Here is a 22162-nt window from a genome sequence, read left to right as displayed (position 1 = left end):
CAGTGGGAGATGGGATGACGATTTAGACAGACATCCATATATGCATACAAGAGCTGGCTTCATATAATGGGAACAACTTACCTGGAAACCAATAAGACACTACTACATCTTGATCAACACTGCCAAGCCAATCAATTCGAAACACTTGACAATCACCAAAGTATGCACAGACCCAATTCGGGGCACAAACATCTGCATTAATACGCTCTATCATTAAATTCTCGACGGGGCATAGCAATGCACACAAAGTTCTTCTAATGGACTTCGTCACTTCCTTCCATAGCAACATGTACAAATGCGCCTTGTTCTATACAAAAAAGAAAACGTAGTTCTGTGGTATCGTAAGCACAAACGCTGACATGCCAAATATCAACCCTGTTTTGGTATCCATCTAAATAGGTATTTTCCTCAACTTTTTCTTTTCTATGCAGCGGGCGAGTGACACCCTCCAAGAACCGTCACGCTTATCCCCGCGTCGAGACAACAACGAAATGAAAACTCGCCCCGCATGTGGCATGCTCAGCCAAGGCTTAGATTGCCTGGCCCACGCTTTGGCGGCCCAGGACGCTGTCGCTCTCGCTTCGAGAGTGTCGGTAGGGCGGGTAGCCCGCTCCGCTATATCTCGAGTCGGTAGGCGGAACGGGCCAATCGTCAAGCATGCTCACTCCGCTGGTGTATCGCGAGGTGAAGCTCTCGGCGCGAGAGTGTGTTGTAGCCCGTTTTTGCGTGCCGTAGAAGGAGCTGGCAGCTGTGTACCGCGGCGGCAGGGGATGAATGTTGCTGACGCTGGGCACATGTCGTCCATCAAGCTCCAAGTCGAAGGGGTTCGAGTGGATGTTGTCACGCCACGCCTCGCGGGAGGTGGGAAGGTCGAGGTTGGGTGATCCATTTGGCCCAGGAGGTGTAAGGTTGCGCGCCATCGAAGGGCCCCTAGATCTCCGCACATCCGTCACATAGGTGGCCGGTGGCAGGTGGGTAGGAGCCAGAGGCGCAACCGAGTTCGAATCCGAGAATGGATCGTCCGGGCGCGGTGGTCGCTGAGGCGGCGAACGTCCAGGGGCCAAAGGAGAGGGCATCAGAGAGTCTCGAGCATTGGCAAAAGGGTTCTCTGGAGGCGCGGCAGCCATAGTGTGAGGATCCGAAAAGGGGTTCGGGCTCGGCGTTCGTGTCATCCCACGTTCCTTCTCCGAAATCTCCTGGGCCTCAAGATTCTCGGCGCTAGACTCCTGGATAAGTCGCGACCACCATCCTTGGTGTCCCTGGGACGAGTCTCCTCGGCTGCTGGGGTAGGGTCCCACGGATGCGCTTCGGCTGTGGGACGGGTTAGAGTCGAGGAACTGCGAGTTTCCTCGGTTCATGTTGACACCAGGAGAACCGTTCATTGACAGTCTGATTTTATGTCCAAACTTCTTCGCGTTTGCCGTCACAGCGGCCGCAAGCTTGGTGGATCGAGGGGTAGGACCCAGGGAGTTGTTGTCGATCTCGTACTTCTCACCACCCATGCCACCAGGCGCGCCCGGGGGGATGCCAAGAGGAGTCAGAAGTGTGCTCCTGCGGCGCCTCGTTGTACGTCGTCTCAAGAACCAGAAGAGGAACACCAGCATGGACAATCCCATCACGGATCCGACAACACTGCCCACAACGACGGGCGTGGTAGCAGTGTCATTGGACTCCTTGCTGATAACGTCAGCACCGTTGGTCTCTGAGGCTTGATCATTGCCAGCCGTCGCGTCGAGTCCAATAGTCGTGATGAGGCCACCAGGCAGGGTTGCCGTAGTGTACGATGGTCGGGGGTCAGTGATGCCCGTCTCACTGTCATCAGGGGTAAACCCATCAGAAGATTGAGTCGATCCGGGAACGGAGGCGGCAGTCGTAGTCCCCGATCTAGTCTGAAGAGTCGTGGACCGGCCAGGAGGTCCCGTGAAAGTCAACGACGCGGTGTCGAAGAGGAGAACCTCGGACGAGGTAGAGTCCTGTCCGCTCACCAACCGAGCCTCTTCCGGTGTCTCCGTGGGCGCCGCTTCGGAAGTCACCTCAGGAATCGGTTCAGAAGCCTGTTCAGAGGTTGGCTCAGAGGTTGGCTCAGCAGTGGGCTCAGCAGAAGCCTCCTCGGTAGTTGCGGTCTCAATAGGAGCCGCTGTCTCGTTTGCGTCACTCGTCCCGGGCAAATCTCCTTCAACCGCAGTAGTGGGAACCGGCACACTCTCCTGACTCTCGGAGAGGATCAACGACGGGTTGATGGCGAAGAGAGGGGTATCCTGCGCGGGATCGAAAGTGGAGGATGTGGCGTTAAGTATCGCTGTTGAAGCAAATGGCAGGGTGACGCTCGGGTCGGCCGTCGCGCTCGTCGATGCATTAATTGGAACATGGTAAGTAACCTGTACGGTTGTTGTCTTTGGGACAACAACGGTCAGGGACTCCATGACGGTCTCGGTGATGACCGCCGGGGCCCTTTCGACAAGTGAAGCTGATTCGGTAACGTCGATCTGTTGTGGTATACCGGCATACTGCCTTCCAAGGATGAAGTTCAACACAGTTCCAGCCCGGAGGCCTAACATGATCGACCAGAAAGAATATTCGCGATGCCAGTCGCGGAGTGTGAGAAAGTGCCAGAAGCCTAGTCTAGCACGAAACGAAGTTGGACAGTTGCAGGATGAGCAGAAATTGACATAGGGCCTCGATGGCCACCTCGCTCTTTAGATCTTCATATAGGTGGACGATCCTGTCACCTGTCGAGTTTCGATGCGAATGAGAGAGAATAGGTACGATGACGGCTCGACGAGAGAGATTGAGAGCCGTAACAAGGAAAGACTGGGTGAGTGAGAGACAGCAAGAGAAATTGTAGAGAGAGAACGCAAAACAAAGATACAAGGAGAGACAGAGACAGAGACACGGAAAAGAAACACAAACAGAGGGAGAGACAGACAAAGAGAGAGAATGAGAGAGTGAAACGTCGCTGAGGTCGACTTGAGGGGGGATGGCACCCTAAACAACGAACAACGCAACCCAAAGGGGGGGCTATGCCATTCCAGCGTTTTACCTGACTCCAAGTAGAACGAGAGGCGGCATCGGGCGACAAGCCGGACGGGAGCTACCACAGAAAAGCTCTCTGGGTGGCGTGGAGCAGGGGTCGACAAGCAAGGGGAGCTTTGGTGAGCTGCAAGGGGTAGTTCCCTGTCCTGCGACAGATCTGAAGCACGATGCCGTCCCCACGTTGTCGCCCATGCTTGCTTGGGACTAGTAGCTGAGGGGCCATGCCTTGAGGAGCTAGGTTAGCGATCCCAGAGTACTGGGACGGAAGCCAGAACATGGTCATGTTTGTCACGGAGGAGGCGAGGCGAAGCTGGAGCTGTTGCTGCTGAGGGGAAACATGTATGACGACCATGTCGATATCTGCGACGGTGGACGATATCAGAGGATCCGCTGTCTCTGTCCGTCTCTCGCATTTATTCTTTCTAAGCGCCACAGCTGAATATGTACGTATGGCCTCGGTGATGCGACCGGGAACGGTTACGGTGATGATGGTTGGCCCCTTATACGCCCAAAGTTGTTGATGGAAAAAAAGAGAGAGTGAAGTCCCGACCAGAACCTGAAGGAGAGACCCAGCGCCTACCGTAGGCACCTGCAGGGTGGGGCAACCGTTATTGGTGCCTTCTCTGTTTGTGCCTGCCTTTTCCTTCTTGGGAGGCGCTGCCGTCAGCCACCTGAGACGACTGACACGCTCTAGCTGCGCGCTCACGGTAGGCAGGAGGTACGTACCTGCCAAGCTGGGGATGGAGGCTTAACCCATGGGCATAATGGTTGGTGGTCCTGAGAAACACCAAAGATAGACCCGCTAGAACGACAGACGGAAAAATATCCCACGAAACAAAACACGGTCTTCTTTTTCTTCCGCGCACTAGAACAGAGGGATGACGGGCAGTTCAGGTGGAAAAATTCTCGTCTCCCATCTCGCTTGTCGCGTACCTGCATGCCGTACCTGAAAAACACTCCTCTTTGGGAGCTTGGCCGGCATTAGCATCAACAACATAAGCAGTTGTGCTTCTTTATCGTCTTCTAAGACATTCACTCACTTCCGTCCTCGCCCGAAATTACCCGTGATTCATCTTGATGTACCAAGAAATCCTCCTCTTAGACCATATCGGTTCAGCCTATTATCAACAGCCATCAAGATCCTCACCTCTGCCTCACTCCCGCCAGATTGATTAACCTTCATAAGACTTCATCCATCTTGCATTGAATCCTTATGCCACTGCCCCCCCCTGCATCCTGGCTCTCATCAGTTCATCCGCTCGAGCATCCCCCTCCAGCTTCACCCTTGTTCCTAGCCTGGCCCCCTGCCATCCCGGTCCACATGTCGCCACAACTCACCAGCTAAACTTAAATCTGTTGTTAACCACGGCCATCCTGCGTACGATTAACGAAACACAAACTTTTCCTCTTCTCGCCTCGGTCTTAGTTCCACGCGATGAGGCATGGGAGCGCATGAATTCGAGATGGCACTGAAACTGACTTGGCAAACGCAATTGGTGTTGTAGGGTGGGCCAAGTCCATGTCAGCCAAGTTGACGAATTATCCAACACCTGTGACAAGTTTCTCTAAAACATGCTGTTTGAGTACGTCATCAGTGTTTCCATCTCATCGAGTATGGCGTAAGATGAGTGATTTACCATTGGGGTGAGCACTTTGACCTCGTTTCCCGAAGTGTGTGGTAATGACTGAGAGCCGAGTGTAAGTTGAGTGAGCGATACACGGTGCACACACGAAGCAGTTCAACTTGGCATTGGTCAATCTATCACATGCTCGGAATACCGTATCCTCGCTGACCACAATAATTTTTCCGTCCTGTACACAACTGATGCCCCTATTCTGTCCCTATATCCATTGTGGTGCAGATTAACGCAGCATCTGATGAACGGGACGTCCTTCTGACACTTCACGTTTCTGAAACCGTACTAAAAGGCATACTTCAATCACAGAGGAGCAGTATTGATCCATCATGATCAAATCTAAAAATCATTTTTGTAGTCTTAAAATCACGAGGGTTGTGTTCAGGCTCAACATCAAGCCGAGGGACCGAGGGATGTCGGCCCAACTTTGCAGCATGCAACGTCAACACCACCACTTGTCTCCAGGGTGTCATTCATACTTTCTTCCGCTGTGGGCCCTATTCGGAGTATTTCTGGCCCCTTTGAGATGCGAGGGCTCTTTCTGGCCTCCAAGATAGACCCCCTTTCTTCTGCCCTCTCTCTGCCGATCCCCTCCTTCCAAGCTCCAGCATCTAGCATCTCTTGCTTTTGGCACCTGTAGCTTTGATGCCATGTATTTTCCTAAACCATCATTGCAAAGAGTTTCCTAGATCACCGCGCATTTGTTTACCGGACGTAAGTGGGTGTTTGCACTGTTCTAAGGAAGTCGTGATCCGCCCCTAACCAAGCAACCAAGCAACCAAGCAGTGCCAATGAATCCCATAACACCTGGTCGCCGATATATGCAATTGAATCAACTTAGTCAGATATTTAGCCCTGTTACTCAACAAGTTCCCATCCATGAGCTTTGTGACAGCCGCACATCACGGCATCACGGGAGGTCTAGGGTAGGCATGTGTGAGTGTATTTAGGGCAATGCCACCATGAATCATAACGAAACATATTGCTAAGTAAATAACTACAACCTGAAGCTAGATGTTTAACTAGAGTAGGGGTAGAAGTTAATGGCCTAGAGGTTACATGGCCCGTGACTCTATTACAATGTGTGGGTGAAGTGAAAGACACTCGCCACTTGTCGACAGCACTTTGTTCATGCTGGTGAAGCAATTCTCGCAAAGTTGTTCATACTTGGACATAATCACTTCAAACCAGGCACGAAAACCAAGTAGCATGGCTTACAGTTCACAAGTCGGAATCCAATTCCATTCTCCTCGAGATTAGGAGAGATCTGCCTAGGTAGACCACCTTAACGCCTTGCTTTGGACATCCATCCCCTTGCTTCGCATGTCGCAATACCAGCCCAGCCATTCCAAACTCCAAGGGACCGTATTAAAATCAAGTAAACGGTACTGCCCTTCTCCGAGTATTAGTCCACCTGCTTACAGCTCTCTTGAGACATCCACTTACATCCTTGACCTAGCGTCTCCGTATAAGAGTTCCAGACCGAAGCCTGAGTCCTTGGAATCTGCAGGTCTTCCGATGGTCCGCAAGAGACTCCTCTGTGTATTGTAATCGCCAACTGGACCGTGGTTTCCCGCCGGGCCGCTCCGGATGCTGCAGGTAATCATCGCAGAATGACAGGTTTTCGAATTTCCGGGTCTTCTTGTTGAACCACGGAACGCGAGAGGCGGCCGCAAATGCCGCTGACCTGGCGCCCTCAGCAACGAAGCCGCGATCGAAACCCAATAGCACAAGTTTGTCTCGGCAACGGAGGACTTTATAATAAATCATGGTTCGGCACCCATGAACTCGGATGCCGGCAGCTACGGCAGAGTCGAAGTCAACCAGTACGAGGGGTTCAGTAATCGTTTCGTTTGGTGCATGGGTGCCTGGAAGAGCCGTCATATGGGGAAGTGTACGCAGTATAGGCACGTCCAAGTTAAAGGCAGAGGCGGCCGTGCGTAAGGGTAGTGGGTGATAGAGCCTGCTCAACGACAAGCACCGGAAACAGACTCGTTTGCAAGTGACGAGGCAGAGGTAACCGCCCTGGCCACCACAACAGTCGCATTTGGATGTGCAGAGTTTCTCGTAGAGAGTCGCGCATGTTATCCAGCGGCCAGTTCCAATGGCAAGGATGCCTCTCAATGCGTTTCGCGCATGTGCAGACACGGCTCTGAATTGGGGGAGGTAGTCGGCCATCTCGGCGGCTCTTCTGTTGGTGAGCCTGAAGTCGATCAAGCTCCGGATATCGAGATGCGTGAGGGTTAGATGGAGAAGCTCGGTTGGGAGGCGATCCAGCAAGCCGGCTGAAGCTTCGGCAGGGCGGCGCCTGCGGGTGCTTCTTGGAAAGGGTGGAATGTTTTGTCAAGAGTAGAGACGGGGCCTTTGTCAAAGGAGAGAAAGCGGTAACGATGGACCGACAACTGTTGACTCATGGCTTCTGCTTGAAGCAGTGGGAGGTTCCGATATCGATGGTGGGAGAGTACTGGGATGACAGTGAGAATATTGGGCGACAGTGAAATGGTCTCGAGGAAAAGTTGAGAAGAGATAACCTTCTCTTTTGTGTGGTCTTGGCCTTCTCTTCATTTCTATGCAAGGCCGTTCAACTAACGCAACACCTGGACCTGATTCACGTGACACAATCGGGTGTTTGCATATTCTCCTACCTATATGCAGCCACCTTCAAACGGCTTCTATCTATGATTACAGTTGACAGCTCAATTGAAGTTGCAAACGAGAAAAGACTTCAAGTGCACATAGGTGTTGCAAATGTGAAGCTATCCATGTCGACTTGTGAACCCTGGATTTATGCAACCGACCGTCACCCAATTAGAGCTCACCCAACAGCGACGCTTGTCTGTGATAGTGGAGGTCCGCTACCTAAAAGCGGCGTGGTTTCAGGTACCTTGCACATCATGGCCTCCACTCCATCACTCCATCACCTCCATCCATCCACTCATCGACCATCAATCAATCAAGAGCTCCATCCTTGACTTGCCCGTCTCCGCTGCGACTCTGTTGGTTGTTCGCTTGCCTTGCCTTTGCTGTCTCTCCTCCCAACCCCGCGGCTGCTCCCGCGTGGACCGACTTGACCGACCGCCACAGAACGACCGAGCGAACTTGAGAGCTCCCCCCTCCCTCCCATCTCATCCATCCACTCAATGCCGTTGTTCGATTGAGCTTCTGGCATCACTTTGTGTCTGTTTGGAGTCGTTGGACGGCCGTTTCCCTTGTCCCTTCTGCAGGCATAGTCTCTGTATCTTTACCTGTTGAGTACTGCTATCTACACCGTCTTATCGCTGCCCCATCACTTCACGGGCTGCTGCACGACGTGCTCCAACCTGACCTCTTCCCCCGCTTGACTCTCTCCCTCCCACGCATCAATCAACGAACGAGCTCTGTCTGGCGCACCTTGAGGCCCTCTACACGTCTAAGCCTCCCTCCCAATAGCTCCAGCTCCTGACGAGTATTCTCCGACTGTGTGTCTCATTGTGCCTCGTGGTACCTTGGCTTGGCCGTGGCCCTGTCTCTCACTGACGCCGACGTCGTTCATTGTGCTTGCTTAGCATCTGCTGCTGCGGTACCTTACATCGTTAGCAGCGCCACTACTTCCATCCGCCGCCATGTTTGGCAACTTCGCCTCCTTTGGTAAGCAGTGAATAGCTTCCTCTTGCTTATTGATCCTCTCTCCTTTGTCATTTTCCCAATTCTTGCGATTTTCACCTCGCCACGATTCTCTTGACCATGCCATGCTCCCAAAACACCGCATTCCCCCTCACTTCACCTCCACCAAGCTTCGCCCTGTTTTGTCGTCTGCCCCTCCCCCACACTTTCTTTACCTTGTGCCTCCACCTTGATAGACCCTGGCTAAACTCGTGTCAGCCGGTATTCCGTCAAAGAATAAGATAGATCCAAAGGACGTTCCACCTCCTACGCCCGTCACTCTTCCTCGCTTTCAGCCTTTCGCCCACGATGACGACCCCGTCGACGCCGCCTCAGCTCTCTCTTCCCTGCTCCAGAACACGGGTCGAACAACTGCAGCTCTCGGCGCCCATGGCTTTTCCGCCATTGGACTTAACCTGAACCTCGATGCGAAACCCACCGACCTGGTGCCCGACCCTTCGTATATCCCCGATTTTGATGAGTGGGATAGACTCTCTCTCGATGAGGCTCGGGACAAGAATGCATCTACTCGCAGGCCCATCAGGAACGGCAACCTCTCTCCTGGGTGTCAGGTTTATCTTGAGCGCAAAAAGGAGCTGTCGAGCATCAACGAAGACGCTTTTCGAACTGTGCGGAGACTACCTGTGCCCAAGGGAAAGCAGCAGGCTCGCCCGGGAAATGCATACGAGTTCTTCCGCTGTCTTGAGGCCTTCACCTCCTTTTGGGACGACCCTACCCAGCCTCCTGCACTGCCGCCATCTCCTGAAGCCTCCCCAGAAGTCACTGACGGAGCGGCGAGCTCGGGTGACGCGAAACAAGTGGCCCCCAAGGAGGATACCGGGCCCTCCTATTACAGGACCAGTTCTGGCTCTAGTATGCCCCCTGACTACCGCAACAACCTTATGACGGCATTCGTCAAGCTTGTTGCCTATGACTTTGGCTGCAATGTCTCGCCATCGCGAACCGAGCCACGCCTTCACCTGAGCTCGCCTGAAGGAACACCTTCTCGCAAGACCTACTGCCCCTCTGGCTGTCTCTTTGTGTTCCAGAGCCCAACCACGCGTGAAGCTGCCCGTGCAGGTGTTGTTCATGGACCAGTAGCCAGTGTCAGTGCTAGAGGGACCACCGACTTTACCGTGCCGGACCCCGAAACCGCCCAGTCTCTGGACCTTGCGCGAGAAATCGTGGCTGCGCTTATCACGGCGCAACACCGCGCACGCGAGGGCAAGACGGAGAAGCGGTTCGGAGATGGACAATGGTGGACGACTGAAAAGCGCTGGGGAGGTGGTCCTGGAGGACCCATTGGACGTGAGATCGAGAAGGACTCCGTTCAGGGTGACAAAGACGCCAAGCCCAGTGATGAGAATGGCTTGCCTGTTTCCAAGAAGCCCCGCAAGAACATGAGTATCTATGACAACTATCGCATGGTGCGACCTCCATCTTCGACCTGGGATAAGAAGGCCCAGTATGAGGCTATCGGCCGACGACAGGGCGCAGACTACGACGACATCTTTGTGGTGAGCTCACTGTTTCACCACGTCTCTATCCTTCGAGTGAGGGTACCCAACCGCCTGCTTGAGGCTCTGGATGGAGCTCGCGAGCTAGACCCGTCCAAGCGTAGCTGGGGTAAGGTGGAGGCGTGGAGGAGCTCCTGGTACGACCTGTTTGATATCAAGCAACGGCTGGAAGCTCTGAAGCTAGTGTGGGGGATGATGGCTTATCAGATGAGGAAGGAAACCGGATCTGATGAGGATGTCAGTATGACCAATGCTTGAAACCTGTCAGGCTACATTTCGAGTTGGATGTGAGCCATTTGTTCTACACCATTTTGGAGGGCGTCTGTTTACTACTTGAAGCCCAGCATGAGAAGACGAGAAAACACAGTACGGCGAAAAAGACTCTTGGGGTATATTTAGTCTACCTGTACGAAACTACTTATTATCGATACGAATCAAGATCAGCAAGTCCATGTCAGAATTGATACCCAATCTGAGAATCGTGATGACAAGACGAGTTGTGATGGAGTCAGCACACCGGACCAATAATGACAAAGCAACATATCATCCCCGGACTGGACGGGGCTGAGCCGTGTGTCCCTTGCAGCGTTCGGCACGTCATCAGACACTTGGACAAAAGGGGGCATGCGTGCTTCTAGATGCAGTGTCTTAGTGTTGATCAAGTTGGGTCCAAGTACATGACACCGCAGCACGGGTTCCGGGGACCACAGCCGCGGGTCAGAAGGAAGCCGGGAACTAAAGGAAACGGGCACTTGGGAACAGAAGACGATGCAAGGTGTGGGATGGGCGGTCAAACTGGACAGCCACTCTGGCCACGAGGGTTGAATGGCATGATGTGACGATTCTGCAGGGAGACGCAGAGAGATGAGACACTCCGAGACGCTGAGAGGAGGACAAGATATTTGACGCAATGCCGGTCAGGTCCGGTTCAGCATGCCACGGGGGCGGATCTTGACTCAGATGGGGACGTGGAGGAGATAAAGAGCCTCAGGGATGACACCATGCGTTGAGAACTTGGCTCCCGCAGCGTGCCAGATTGGCGGGTAAGGCGGGCCACAAGGGGGGAGGACCTACATGAGAACAGCCCGCCTCATAGGGCGTGTGCATGGCCTCAAAGCTGAGGTCAGGTCGCGAATCTGGGGGTCGTTGCGCTGGTGCTGATGTTGGTGTTGTTCTGTTGGTGGGCACGCGTGGCTGCATTGGTGCCGGTGCAGGGCTACCTTATTCAGGATGGAGGCCCGCGTGGCATTGGGCACGGAGGAGGTTTCTAGTTTGGTGCTAGATTCGAGGATGACTGGTATGTGCTCGAGTCCGGAGATGAGGCGGGGAAGTAAGAGATGAAGGGTAAGTATTTGGGTTTGAGATGATATGTGAAGGCGTTGGTGGAGATTTGGGATATGTGACTTAGAGAGAGACAGTGAGAGTGTGTATATACGTGGCTCAGTATTATCTAGGGAAGGCACTTACATGTCCAACTCTGGTCCCAGCATCCTGGATGAAAGTTGACTGCTTGATCCATTTTCGGCCCTCAAGGTCCCAACGACACGGTTCCGAGTAACCCAAACACATCAACAATGGGAAAAGCGCTCCCTCCAAGTCGGACCCAGAATATCGAAAACGGTCACAAGCCACACAGCCACACTTGCTTTGGGACATGGCCCGAGCTTCCTTCCGCTGGATCAAGCCACGGGAGTGCCCACACATGGCCCTAGCTTGCCCCCACCCTGCTTTTCACCGGCGGCTGAGTCTCACTCTAGAGCTCCTCATTGGCCAGAGACCATGTCGTAGAGCCCTATTCAGCTCTCGGCCTGCCCGTTGTGCTAACCTATTTGGGATGATCTTCGTGCCGTGGGCGGGGAGGCTATCGGAAAATTTCAGCCATCTTCTGCATCTTTTTTATCTTTCAGAGTCGCAACAGTCAACGTGAACGCCAAAGCCGCTACCCTTGACCTGGAGATTTTGATACGTATCCCCTGCTTCTCCACGCCTGGGCGCGCAATTCCGGCCGTGCTTTTCGCTTCAGACTTTTTTTTTTCTTCCTCGAGTCTGTTGTCGTTGGTTGGAGAAGCGAGGGCTTCGGAGATGGCGCAAGATGGCCAACGTTCTTGATCTATCCACGTGTTAATGCTTGTCAAGAGCCAAGAGTTGCTGCGGAATTCGCAATTTTCAAATTTAGAATCCATCTCCGTCCTGGCAGAAGCTTGCGCCCCAGAGCAAATGTGATATTAGCTACATACGTGATGACTATCTGGTGTTGTTGTTCAAGCACGCTTGCATCACTACTCCAGCAAAAAACCTACCCTGGTCCACAAGCTGCATCGGGATCGCCGTTGCGCCGGCTAGGGCAGCGCGCCGGAAGCTTGCAGACTCAGCCTGACAGGGGTTTGATGTTGTAGACGCGCAAGACAAGAAAGAGTCCATCTCAGGCACGAAGAAGAAATAATTCAGCGGTTACGGATTGGATCTGCGTGCTTGAAGGGCTACGTACATCCTGGGGGCAGGGATGGGGGAAGTTGACGTCTTATCCAGGTGAACAGGGGGGGAAGCAGATGTCCGTCAACCGAGATGGCTATTCCATGTTGCACTGCATCTTCATAGGTCGTCATGAGATGACGGTCATTTCCAGACAGGCCCCTTCCCTCGAGTTACCGGCGTACTGGGTGGGTGTGCGGGTCGGGAAGGGGGTGTAGGGCAATAGGACGGTGATGCAAATCTTCTTCCTGAAGCATCATGATACGAATGAATGCCCCCGGGATCACGATGCAGCTCTATGGCAACTGTTGGCAGTGCCGTTCGGGTCTCCCGTGCTGTAGATGAATTGGGAATGTCGTCCGCTGCTGGTGGGATACCCTCTGCAACATTCACAAGCAATGGAAGAAGGCAGCAGAATAAAAATCTGCGAGTCGGTCAACATGGGGGTGTTGAGGTTCCAACGGCGAGGACAAAGCCACCACGGGGGGGGGCATTGTCTCTGCCTGTCAAGAGATCAAGATTTCCCCCCCTAGGGCGGTCTCGGCTGTGTGGAGTTTGGGGACTTGGCGCTACCAAACGGACACGGAGGTTTGAGAATGGCGAGACGATGGACAGCGACACCGGCAATTAGGTTGGCAAAAAGCAAGCAAGAGCCGCAATCTCAACGGATACTACGTTGGGGAGCGTGTATATGGCCTGAAATGGGAATCTCGTAGTTGTAGATCGGTAGAGCTGAGCCCGACCCTGTCTATAACGGCAGCCAACTAAGGAACCATTCAGATTGAGACGAGATTTGACGTTGTGCCTGAATTTTTGACGTGCAAAAAAGCAACAAGAAGAAGAACGATAGAACACAAGCAGGTGCATGCGTATGTCTGTGAGTGTGTACCAGTCTGTCTGCAAGAGAGAATACGGATTGGATTGGATTACATGGGCCAAGAACTAGAATCACGTCACGCAACCGTCTCATCCGTGCTTGGCCGACGACAGCGGACAGACTTGAGCATCACGGCCGGGGCCCAGTCGGTCGGGTCGGATCAAAAAAGCAGGTCTTGCGTCAACAAGAGTGAACTCTTTAGATGGAGGCCTACCCCTGCACAGCCTGGAGACGAGCGCTGAACCGTAACGGAGACCGTTTAGGGCTGTGCTGGTTTCCCAGATTAGATGGTGCTCCCGGCGGCGGGAGGAGACGAGACGAGGTTTATCGCCTAAGTTACGTGCTGTGCTGTGCTGTAGCTACTGTAGGTATTGTCCACCGCCACCGTCACCGTTCTTTTGGACTCTTGCTGCTGCTGCTGCTCCATCAGCTGGCGGGGAGGGGCGCTTCCCAGCGATGGGGATCCGGCCGTATTTCCCCTTTGGGTGTCGGCTGGCGCTTGAACTGTGCCTCCATTGCCAAGCTGTCAAACCCGGCGGCGGGCAGGGCAGGGAGAGAGAGAAGGAAAGGACTTCATGTGTTGTTGATGTGGAATATATTGGATCTAAAAAGGGCATCGAGATCCTTCTCTTTTTTCTCTTTCTTCTCATTCTTCAGCAGCTTGGACTACAACAAGAAGACTCGACGCACTGGTTGCAGGGTCTCTCCTCACATAATCAAAGCAATCGCCTCTGGTCATCATTACACACACCCCCAACAAAGAGACCAAAACAAAAAAAACCCACCAGAAAGTTCCATTTTTCGGGATACGGCATTTCTCAGCATCAAGGGACTGAACTGAACTGAACGTTGTCTCGTCTCGGTCTTTTTGCTGAGGTATCTATCCATCTGCTGCCGGAGTTACAGCATCTTTTACAAAACCGAGGCCAGCCTGAGATAAACCTTACCTGCCTCTTAGACGCCCGTCAGACTTTGGCCGGATAATCAGGTCGACGCCCAATCTGCAACCACACCCCCCTTCCCCGTCTCCCCTCATCACTCATCCACCTATCCTCATCCCCCCCTGGCTTATTCACTTTTTACTCTCCGTTTACTACAACTCGCTTCTTGGCTTTGGACGCTGCTTCTGCTCTTAAACATTCTGGACCCTCCTCGATCTCTTCCTTCGCCCTCTCTCATCCCATCCATCCATCAACCGTCTTGTCTCCCCCGCCTTCAGCTTCAAAGGACGGCCGTGCACCACACCTAGCAGCCCGTGTCTCGATAGCTCTAGCTGCCTCAAGCAAAGTCTCCATACCTACGCCGAACCCTTGATCTTTGGACCCTTTTGACACGCCTCGGCTCTTCTCCTCTGGCTGCTGCAATTGCCCCGCAAGCATCCATCAGCAGCGTCAAGTCGCATCACGTACGCACGCACGCACCCGCTGCTCACGGGGTTCCACGCGCGTGCCCACCCCAGCCAAGGCCCAGCCCAGACCAGCCAAGGGTACCTCACCACCACGCCAAGATCCGGTCCCAGGCAAAGTACCACGCCTTTTGCCGTTTCCCGTCCTCTTGGCGCCTGCCCTGTCCTGTCTAGGTGCAGCACGGTAGGCTGAGCTTGCCAGGACCCCGTCCTTCGTCTTCGACGGCACTCTTTTCTCAACCTCCACCAAACCCGAACCCGAGTCTGAGCCTGACAATCGACCGACAAACCGCGCCGTGATATCCGCCCTCGACAGCTTCAACCCTCAATCGCATCTCTCCTCCAGCACCGACTCTATCCTCTCCAGCCCCGACATGTCGGGATACCCGGGCTACAACTCTGGCCGCTACGGCCCGCCGCAGCCTCAATACCAGGGCAATTATTACCCGTGCGACTCTCCATTTCCCATCGCTGACGCTGCCCAAAAAATGCCCCCATCCCCCGCATTCTCGCCTGTCGATCATGATGCCTCTTCCCGTCTCTGTTGCAAACATTGCCCGCTAACTAAGCTTCCTCGATAGACAGCAACCCTCCTACGGCGGCTACCCGCAAGGCCAGCCTTCTCCCCAGCCGCCCTACGGCTATCACCAACAACCGCCTCCCCAGCAACAATACTACCAGCAACCCCCTCCTCAGCAGCCGCAGTATGGCCAGTACCAGCAGCACCCACCTCAGCCCAACTACCAAACACGACCTGGTGCGTCTATCATTCCCCCAATGTCCGGCTACGACTCGCTCAGATTGTTAACTTATCTTCAGGCGGCAGCGGCGGCCCTCCTCCTCCTCCTTCAGCGCCTCAGCAGTTCGGCCATGGCGCCCCCAACAGCTATGCCTTCAGATACTCCAACTGCACCGGCAGGAGAAAAGCCCTGTTGATCGGAATCAACTACTTTGGCCAGCGCGGCCAGCTGCGTGGCTGTATCAATGACGTCCGCAACATGACTGCTTACCTTTCCGAGCATTTTGGCTACAAGCGGGAGGACATGGTGATCCTTACAGATGATCAGCAGAACCCCATGAGCCAGCCAACCAAACAAAACATCTTGCGCGCCATGCACTGGCTAGTCAAGGACGCCCGACCTAACGATTCGTTGTTCTTCCACTACTCAGGTAAGTCCCTCTGTGGCGGCTGAGGCCCTCCACATTGCTGACAGTCAATCGCAGGTCATGGTGGACAGACAAAGGATCTTGACGGCGACGAAGACGATGGTTACGATGAAGTCATTTACCCCGTCGATTTCCGACAGACGGGCCACATTACTGACGACGAGATGCACCGCATCATGGTTCGTCCCCTTCAATCCGGTGTCCGCTTGACAGCCATCTTCGACTCGTGCCACTCCGGTACCGCCCTCGACCTTCCCTACATCTACTCGACACAGGGCATCCTCAAGGAGCCCAACCTGGCCAAGGAAGCCGGCCAGGGCCTTCTGGGCGTCATTTCCTCGTACAGCCAAGGCGACTTGGGCGGCGTCGCCAGCAACATCTTTGGCTTCATCAAGAAGGCCGCCAACGGCGACGATGCCCGAGACCGCGCCCTCCGGACAAAGACGTCTCCCGCCGACGTTGTCATGTGGTCTGGCAGCAAGGACGATCAGACTTCGTGGGTGCTCCCTTTTCCTCAATCATACCCTACTTACCAGATGATCCCGGCTTGATCATCTGTCTTTTGTTCATGGTTTTGTTTTCACTCTTGTTGTTTCTGGGACAGGTTTCCCGGTTATTCATGTCAGCGATGGCGCAAGGCGTTCTAAGACTGGACTTTGATGTATTTAGCTTTTAATGATTTTCATATTCTCGGGCACGCCCCAGATGTCAAGTACAGCCTCCTTGCGAGTCTGTAATTTGGCATCTGGGGCGATGGGCTACGTTGGGTCGGCAGGATTTTGGGCATTTCTTTTCACATTCATCTCATGCCAGCAGCAGCAAATTGCTAACCATACTTACAGTGCCGATGCTACCATCGCTTCTCAGGCCACTGGCGCCATGTCCTGGGCCTTTGTTACGGCGCTTAAGAAGAACCCTCAGCAGAGCTACGTCCAGCTTCTCAACAGCATCCGTGACGAGCTCTCAACACGCTACACTCAGAAGCCTCAGCTGTCCTGCAGTCATCCTCTCGGTATGTCTGACTCACACCCCTCTCTAGTGTTCATGAGCTAACATGGTCTAGACACGAACCTGCTGTTCGTCATGTAATGGATAGGGCGTTTCCCTACCTAGTAGCATCCCAATGTATCGCAGCCCAAGCTAGGAGTAACAATGAGCCATAAGAATCCTATATACTCTTACCTGACTCTTTTCCTAATTCCGAGGGGCTAAAAGAGCCCAAGGGTTCATCATCCTTATCATGCATGGTGTTTAACAATGGAGGGGATTGACTGGTTGGACAAAGGCTGGCTGAGCGACGTCTTGGAATATGAGGCCGGGGGTTTTATAACGATGGGCGGGTGTTTGCAAAGCTTGGGTGTTTTGTTAGTTGTGTTTTTTTTTTTTTTTTTTTTTTTTTGACGACTTGTTTGATGTGCTTCTCAAGATGACGAAGTGCTGGATGTCATCTTGTGGGTTCTTGGCTGCATGTTTATATGGTTCGGTTCTCGTACAGCGATGGATGAAAAGAAAAGACTCCAACATTTTTTGAATGAATCAAAATTGGTAATTCATTCATATTGTGCCTGTGCCTCTTTGATGCTTTAATTCGCTTTGTCTCCAAACGTCCCAGGTTGGTATCCATAACAACACCCGTACCCAAACCGCCCAAATCCATTCCCTATCAAGGACTCGCTCGAAAGAAAGAAACAAACTGGTAAGACAGAATTCCTCCTATTCCACCTTGAAACACCCTCACCCATGCAATGCAATACAGTTTCGCTTTTCCTCATGCCGTTTCTTAACTTGACAGAATATGTGTAGTTGTGTGCTTATGCCTCGGCCCTGACAACCTTGAGCTGGCGGGACCGCTTCACCTTGCGTTGCTCCTCCTTGGCGGCCACGAGCTTCTTTCGGACAGTCTCCTGCTTGGCCCAATCCTTCGCTGCCAACCGGGCGCGGGCGATGAAGCGTGCCATGACGAGGAATGTTCGGAGAGTGGGTTTGGTGGTTGATGTAGAAGAAGAAGTGGCGTGGCTCGGCAGGGAGAGAGCCTTCTTGTTGCCGAGGAGGTTGACCCGGATGTCCTCGAGTTCTCGAAGCTGAGCTTTGTTGCTGGAAGAACGTTAGCAAAAGTACCGAGTTAAAGGGGAAGAGTAAAAGAAAAACGTACCAAGCGTTGGCAATATCAAGCTGTAGTTGGAGGAACTTCTTCGCGTACGCAGCGTCAGCTCGTAGGGAAGCCTCTCGCTTGAAACGGGCCTGCATCCACTCCATCTGCATCACTACGCCTCGTAGCTCCTTCTTGTGACGCTCCTCTGCGCTCTCGGCCGCCCGGATCACCGTCTCCAGAGCCTGGTCCGCCCCGTCGATGGTCTCCTGTGTCTTGAGGTCCGCCGAGCGTCGTCTCTCCGAAGCCTCAGCCTTGGCGGCGACGGCCGTGGCCTTGATGCGCTCGAGGTCCTTCTGCAGCTTCTCGGCGCTCATGCGGAAGGCGGCTCGTTCGCTGCGCGCTCGCTCAAGCTTGCGGCGGAGTGAGGCCTCTGAAGCGCTGAGGTTGTCGATGAGCTCCTGTTGCTGGAGGACGTCGTGCTCCAGGTTCTCCATTTCCGCCTTGATCTTCCGTACCTGTCGATCTTGCTTGTTCAACAAAGTGTCCGTCTGTTGTGCCGTCGCGGTATTGCGTTCTCGCTCTACCTTGCTGATCTGATGCTTCAGCTCAAGGAGAGCTCTCTCGTGTTGTGTTGCCACCTCTTGAGCTTGCTGCTCGGCATCTTCGAGGAACTCTTCGAGCACCATCTTCTGGTCCTCAGCATCCGCAAGCTGATGCTTCAGCTCCTCGAGATCTTGTTCGTGTTGCGCCACCGTATCGGCAAGCTGGCGTTTCAGTTGGTTGAGAGCCCGCTCGCGTTGCGTCGCTATCTCTCGAGCCTGGTGTCCGGCCTCGTCGAGATCTATTTCGTGTTGCGCCACTGTATCCGCAAGTTGATGTTTTAGCTCATTGAGAGCCCGGCGGTGTTGTGTTGCTGCCTCTTGGGCCTGATGCTCGGCATCCTCGAGGAACTTCTCAAGCTCCGACCTCTGCTCCTCGCTGTCTGCAAGCTGGTGCTTTAGTTCAAGGAGAGCTCGCTTATGCTGGGTCGCGATCTCTTGAGCCTGTTGTTGTCCGGCATCCTTGAGAAGCTTCTCAAGCTCCAACTTCTGCTCCTCGGCATCGGCGAGCTGACGTTTTAGTAGGTCGAGAGCCCGCTTGTGTTGCGTCGCCATCTCTTGAGCCTGCTGCTTTCCAGCATCCTCGAGAAGCTTTTCGAGCTCTAACCTCTGGTCCTCGGTATCCATAAGCTGGCGTTTCAATTCATCCAGAGTTCGTCGGTGCTGTGTCGCTATCTCCTGAGCTTGCTGCTTCCCGGCATCCTTGAGAAGCCTTTCGAGCTCGAGCTTCTGCTCCTCGCTATCTGCAAGTTGACGCCTCAAATCATCGAGAGCCCGCTTGTGTTGCGTTGTCGTCTCTTGAGACCGTTGTTGCCCAGCGTCTCTGAGGAGCTTCTCAAGCTCCAACTTCTGCTTCTCAAGCTCCGACTTCTGCTCCTCAGCATCGGCGAGCTGACGCTTTAGCTGGTCAAGAGTTCGCTTGTGCTGCGTTGACATCTCTTGAGTCTGCTGCTTGCCAGCATCCTTGAGAAGCCTTTCAAGCTCCAACTTCTCGTCTTCGATATCTGCAAGTTGATGCTTTAATTCAAGGAGGGCTCGCTTGTCTTGTGCCGCCGTATCTCGAGCCTCTCGGGCCTGCTGCCTGGTATCCTCGAGGAACTTTTCCAGCATCGACTTCTGGTCCTCGGCGTCTGTGAGCTGATGTTTGAGTTTCTCGAGTTCCAGTTCGTGTCGCGCCAACATCTCCTTGGTTTGCTTCCTTGAGTCCTTCATCGCTGCTTCAAGCATCTGGTCCTCGGTACCGGCAAGCTGATGCTTCAGTTCTTCAAGATCCAGTTCGTGTTGCGTTATCAACTCATCGACCCGCTTCCTGGAGTCTGACAACGCTGCTTCGAGCTCCAACTTCTGGTCCTTGTAATCCGCAAGCTCATGCTCCAGTTCATCGAGATCCAGGTCGTGTTGTGCCGCCATTTCCTTGACTTGCTTCCTCGATTCCTTCAGTGCTGCCTCGAGCTCCAACTTTTGGTCCTCGGTATCTGCGAGCTGATGCCTGAGTTCATCGATCTCCAAGTCGCGTTGCGCCGTCACATCCTTGGCTTGCTTCCTGGACTCCCTGAGCGTTGCTTCGAGCGTCGACTTCTGCTCTTGGAGATCCTCAAGTTGTCTCTGAAGACGCTGGGACTCTGGGCCGGTAGCCTCCTCGAGGACCTTCTTGAGCATAGACTTTTGCTTCTCGGCATCTGCAAGCTGGTGTCGTAGTTCGTCGAGATCCATCTCGTGTTGCTCCACCATCTCCTCAGCCTGCTTCCTGAAGTCCTTCAGCTTTGTTTCGAGCGTTATCTTCTGTTCTTGGACATCCTCAAGTTGCCTCTGAAGATGTTGGGACTCCCGATTCGACCGGTCCAGGTTTTCTTTCATGCTCTGCTTGAGACCTTGAATCGTCTCCTTGGCGTCCTTGAGCTCATCCTTCAGCTGATCGTTGTCATGAGCCTTTTCCTCTAACGCCATCATTTTGCGTTGAGCGTCCTTCAACTCGTCGCTATGATCAGCCTTGATCTCCAGCGCCAGCATCTTGCGCTGAGTATCCTTGACCTTCTTCTCTGCTTCGACCACCTGATCCCTAAGACTCTCCATTTTTTCCTTGAGATCCTCCACTTCATCTTCTCGTTCGGTAAGTAGTCGGTCCTTTTCTTGGAGATCGGCTTCCAAATCACCGATGTCATCCTGCAACTTTTCGACCTGGTCGTTGTGCTGAGACTTTTCCTCTAGAGCCAGCACCTTGCGCTGAGCATCCTTGGCCTTTTGCTCCGCTTCATCCACCTGGTCCTTGAGGACCTCCATCTTTTCCTTGAGGTCTTCGACTTCGTCCTCTCGTTCGGTAAGCAATCGGTCCTTCTCCTGGAGGTCGGCTTCTAGGTCTCCGATGTCGTCCTGCAACTTCTCGACCTGGTCGTTGTTCCCTTGTTGTTGGTCAAGCTGACGCTGAAGATCTTCAATGTCTGCTTCACGATCATCTATTAGCTGTCGTAGCTTGTCCATCTCTGCTTGCTGGCTCTGATCGCTATATTTTCGTTTGGCCTTGTCCTGAAGCTCCAGCATCTGCTGGCGGTAACTCTCAAGGTCCTTCTCGGCAGTCGTCAAATGCTTCTTGTATTTGTGGAGCTCTCTCTGCATCGTGACCTTGTCGACCTTGAGTTCGGTGTTCTCCTTGAGGGCGGCTTCGCTAAAGCCAGGCCCTGCTTTCCGAAGCGCCTCCTCGAGGAAGTGAATCTTGAGCTTGAGACCAAAGTTCTCCTTCTCGATCCTGTCAATAACATTCTCTTGTTCCCGAAGCGACAGCTGGTTGCCGTCTTGGAGAGGGCCCTTATCGCCTCCTCTCCTCCGAGGAATCGCCAATGGGGTCGAGGCAGCGCTGGTGGTGTCGATCTCGGGGATTGTGTTTTCCATGTAGGACTGATTGCGCGACCCTGTATACATGGAGGTGTCCCCGCGTGGGACAGCAGTAAGGTCGCCCTCATCGATTCTGTCTAATGAAGGCGTGTTCGGTACGTTGTTGCCATTCTCTTTTCCGAATCGTCGCACACTGTTTCTCGTGGCCGACTTGAGTAAAGGTGTAAACTCGGCGCCTCCGACGCTGGGAGGAAGATTTCTGCGGTCGGCCAAGGGTCCTCTCTGACGCGGGGTGCGAAGGTTGATGCCGTTGGAGCGGCCATTGCGAAGTTGTTGGAGAAGGTTGCCCTCCTTGGCTGGTGACTGAAAAGACGCCTCTTGTGAAATGTCGGCAAAGTCAGGCTGTCGACTGAGGTAGGTGGCATCCCCAATGTTTGTTCGCGGGGTGTCGAGCGCGCCGCCGCCAAAGTCGGGCATGATGGCGGTAGTGTGTGGACTGCGGTTGAGCTCTAGAAATGCTACGTAGGATTGAGGCAGATCATGCCAGAGATGATAAGCGGTCGCTCTGTGTAGAGCGTAAGGAGTATCGCTTCGCTTCGCCTCGTTTCGCAGCTGGATTTATTGTTGGTGATAAAGAAGGACCAAGATACGCTCGTAGACTGGGCTGGGCCGGTGCAAGCAAAGAAGATGTGGAGAACGCGCTGGTTTCGAGTCGACCTCTTTAGACCAGGCGCGTTGTTGTTTACTTTGTATCCCTTTTCGGACTAGAACGAAAACAAATCCCGGAGTGGGGTTGGCGGAATGGCTAATTGGTATCTGATTGGATAAAGTTCAATAAGTGGGTCTTGTTTCCTCGTCCCAGCCTGAGGACAGTGCAAGTAGTAAAATGCTC

General features: G+C 53.6%; 4 protein-coding genes across 4 annotated transcripts; 2 read left to right on the top strand and 2 right to left on the bottom strand.

The window, feature by feature from the left end:
- Window positions 1-530: 530 nt before the first annotated feature.
- LRP88_10505 (uncharacterized protein) lies at window positions 531-2558 on the bottom strand (the record flags this gene model as incomplete). Its single annotated transcript, XM_083246961.1, has 1 exon — window positions 531-2558. One exon carries the CDS (start codon window positions 2556-2558, stop codon window positions 531-533), a length of 2028 nt encoding a protein of 675 aa, XP_083098074.1.
- A 5714-nt stretch (window positions 2559-8272) lies between these two features.
- On the top strand, window positions 8273-10087 carry LRP88_10504 (uncharacterized protein; the record flags this gene model as incomplete). Its single annotated transcript, XM_083246960.1, has 2 exons — window positions 8273-8297; window positions 8532-10087. 2 exons carry the CDS (start codon window positions 8273-8275, stop codon window positions 10085-10087), a joined length of 1581 nt encoding a protein of 526 aa, XP_083098073.1.
- Window positions 10088-14957: 4870 nt separating this feature from the next.
- LRP88_10503 (caspase domain-containing protein) lies at window positions 14958-16839 on the top strand (the record flags this gene model as incomplete). The annotated part of the gene is made up of 6 exons (XM_083246959.1): window positions 14958-15031; window positions 15165-15340; window positions 15403-15753; window positions 15808-16246; window positions 16593-16762; window positions 16814-16839. 6 exons carry the CDS (start codon window positions 14958-14960, stop codon window positions 16837-16839), a joined length of 1236 nt encoding a protein of 411 aa, XP_083098072.1.
- A 722-nt stretch (window positions 16840-17561) lies between these two features.
- On the bottom strand, window positions 17562-21747 carry LRP88_10502 (uncharacterized protein; the record flags this gene model as incomplete). The annotated part of the gene is made up of 2 exons (XM_083246958.1): window positions 17562-17844; window positions 17903-21747. 2 exons carry the CDS (start codon window positions 21745-21747, stop codon window positions 17562-17564), a joined length of 4128 nt encoding a protein of 1375 aa, XP_083098071.1.
- Between the last annotated feature and the right edge of the window lie 415 nt (window positions 21748-22162).

This window comes from Fusarium phalaenopsidis, assembly GCF_050370095.1.
Source record: "Fusarium phalaenopsidis strain FUZ10S chromosome Unknown contig_32304, whole genome shotgun sequence".
Taxonomy (NCBI): Eukaryota; Fungi; Ascomycota; class Sordariomycetes; order Hypocreales; family Nectriaceae; genus Fusarium; species Fusarium phalaenopsidis.
This window is presented reverse-complemented; position numbering and strand designations above follow the sequence as displayed.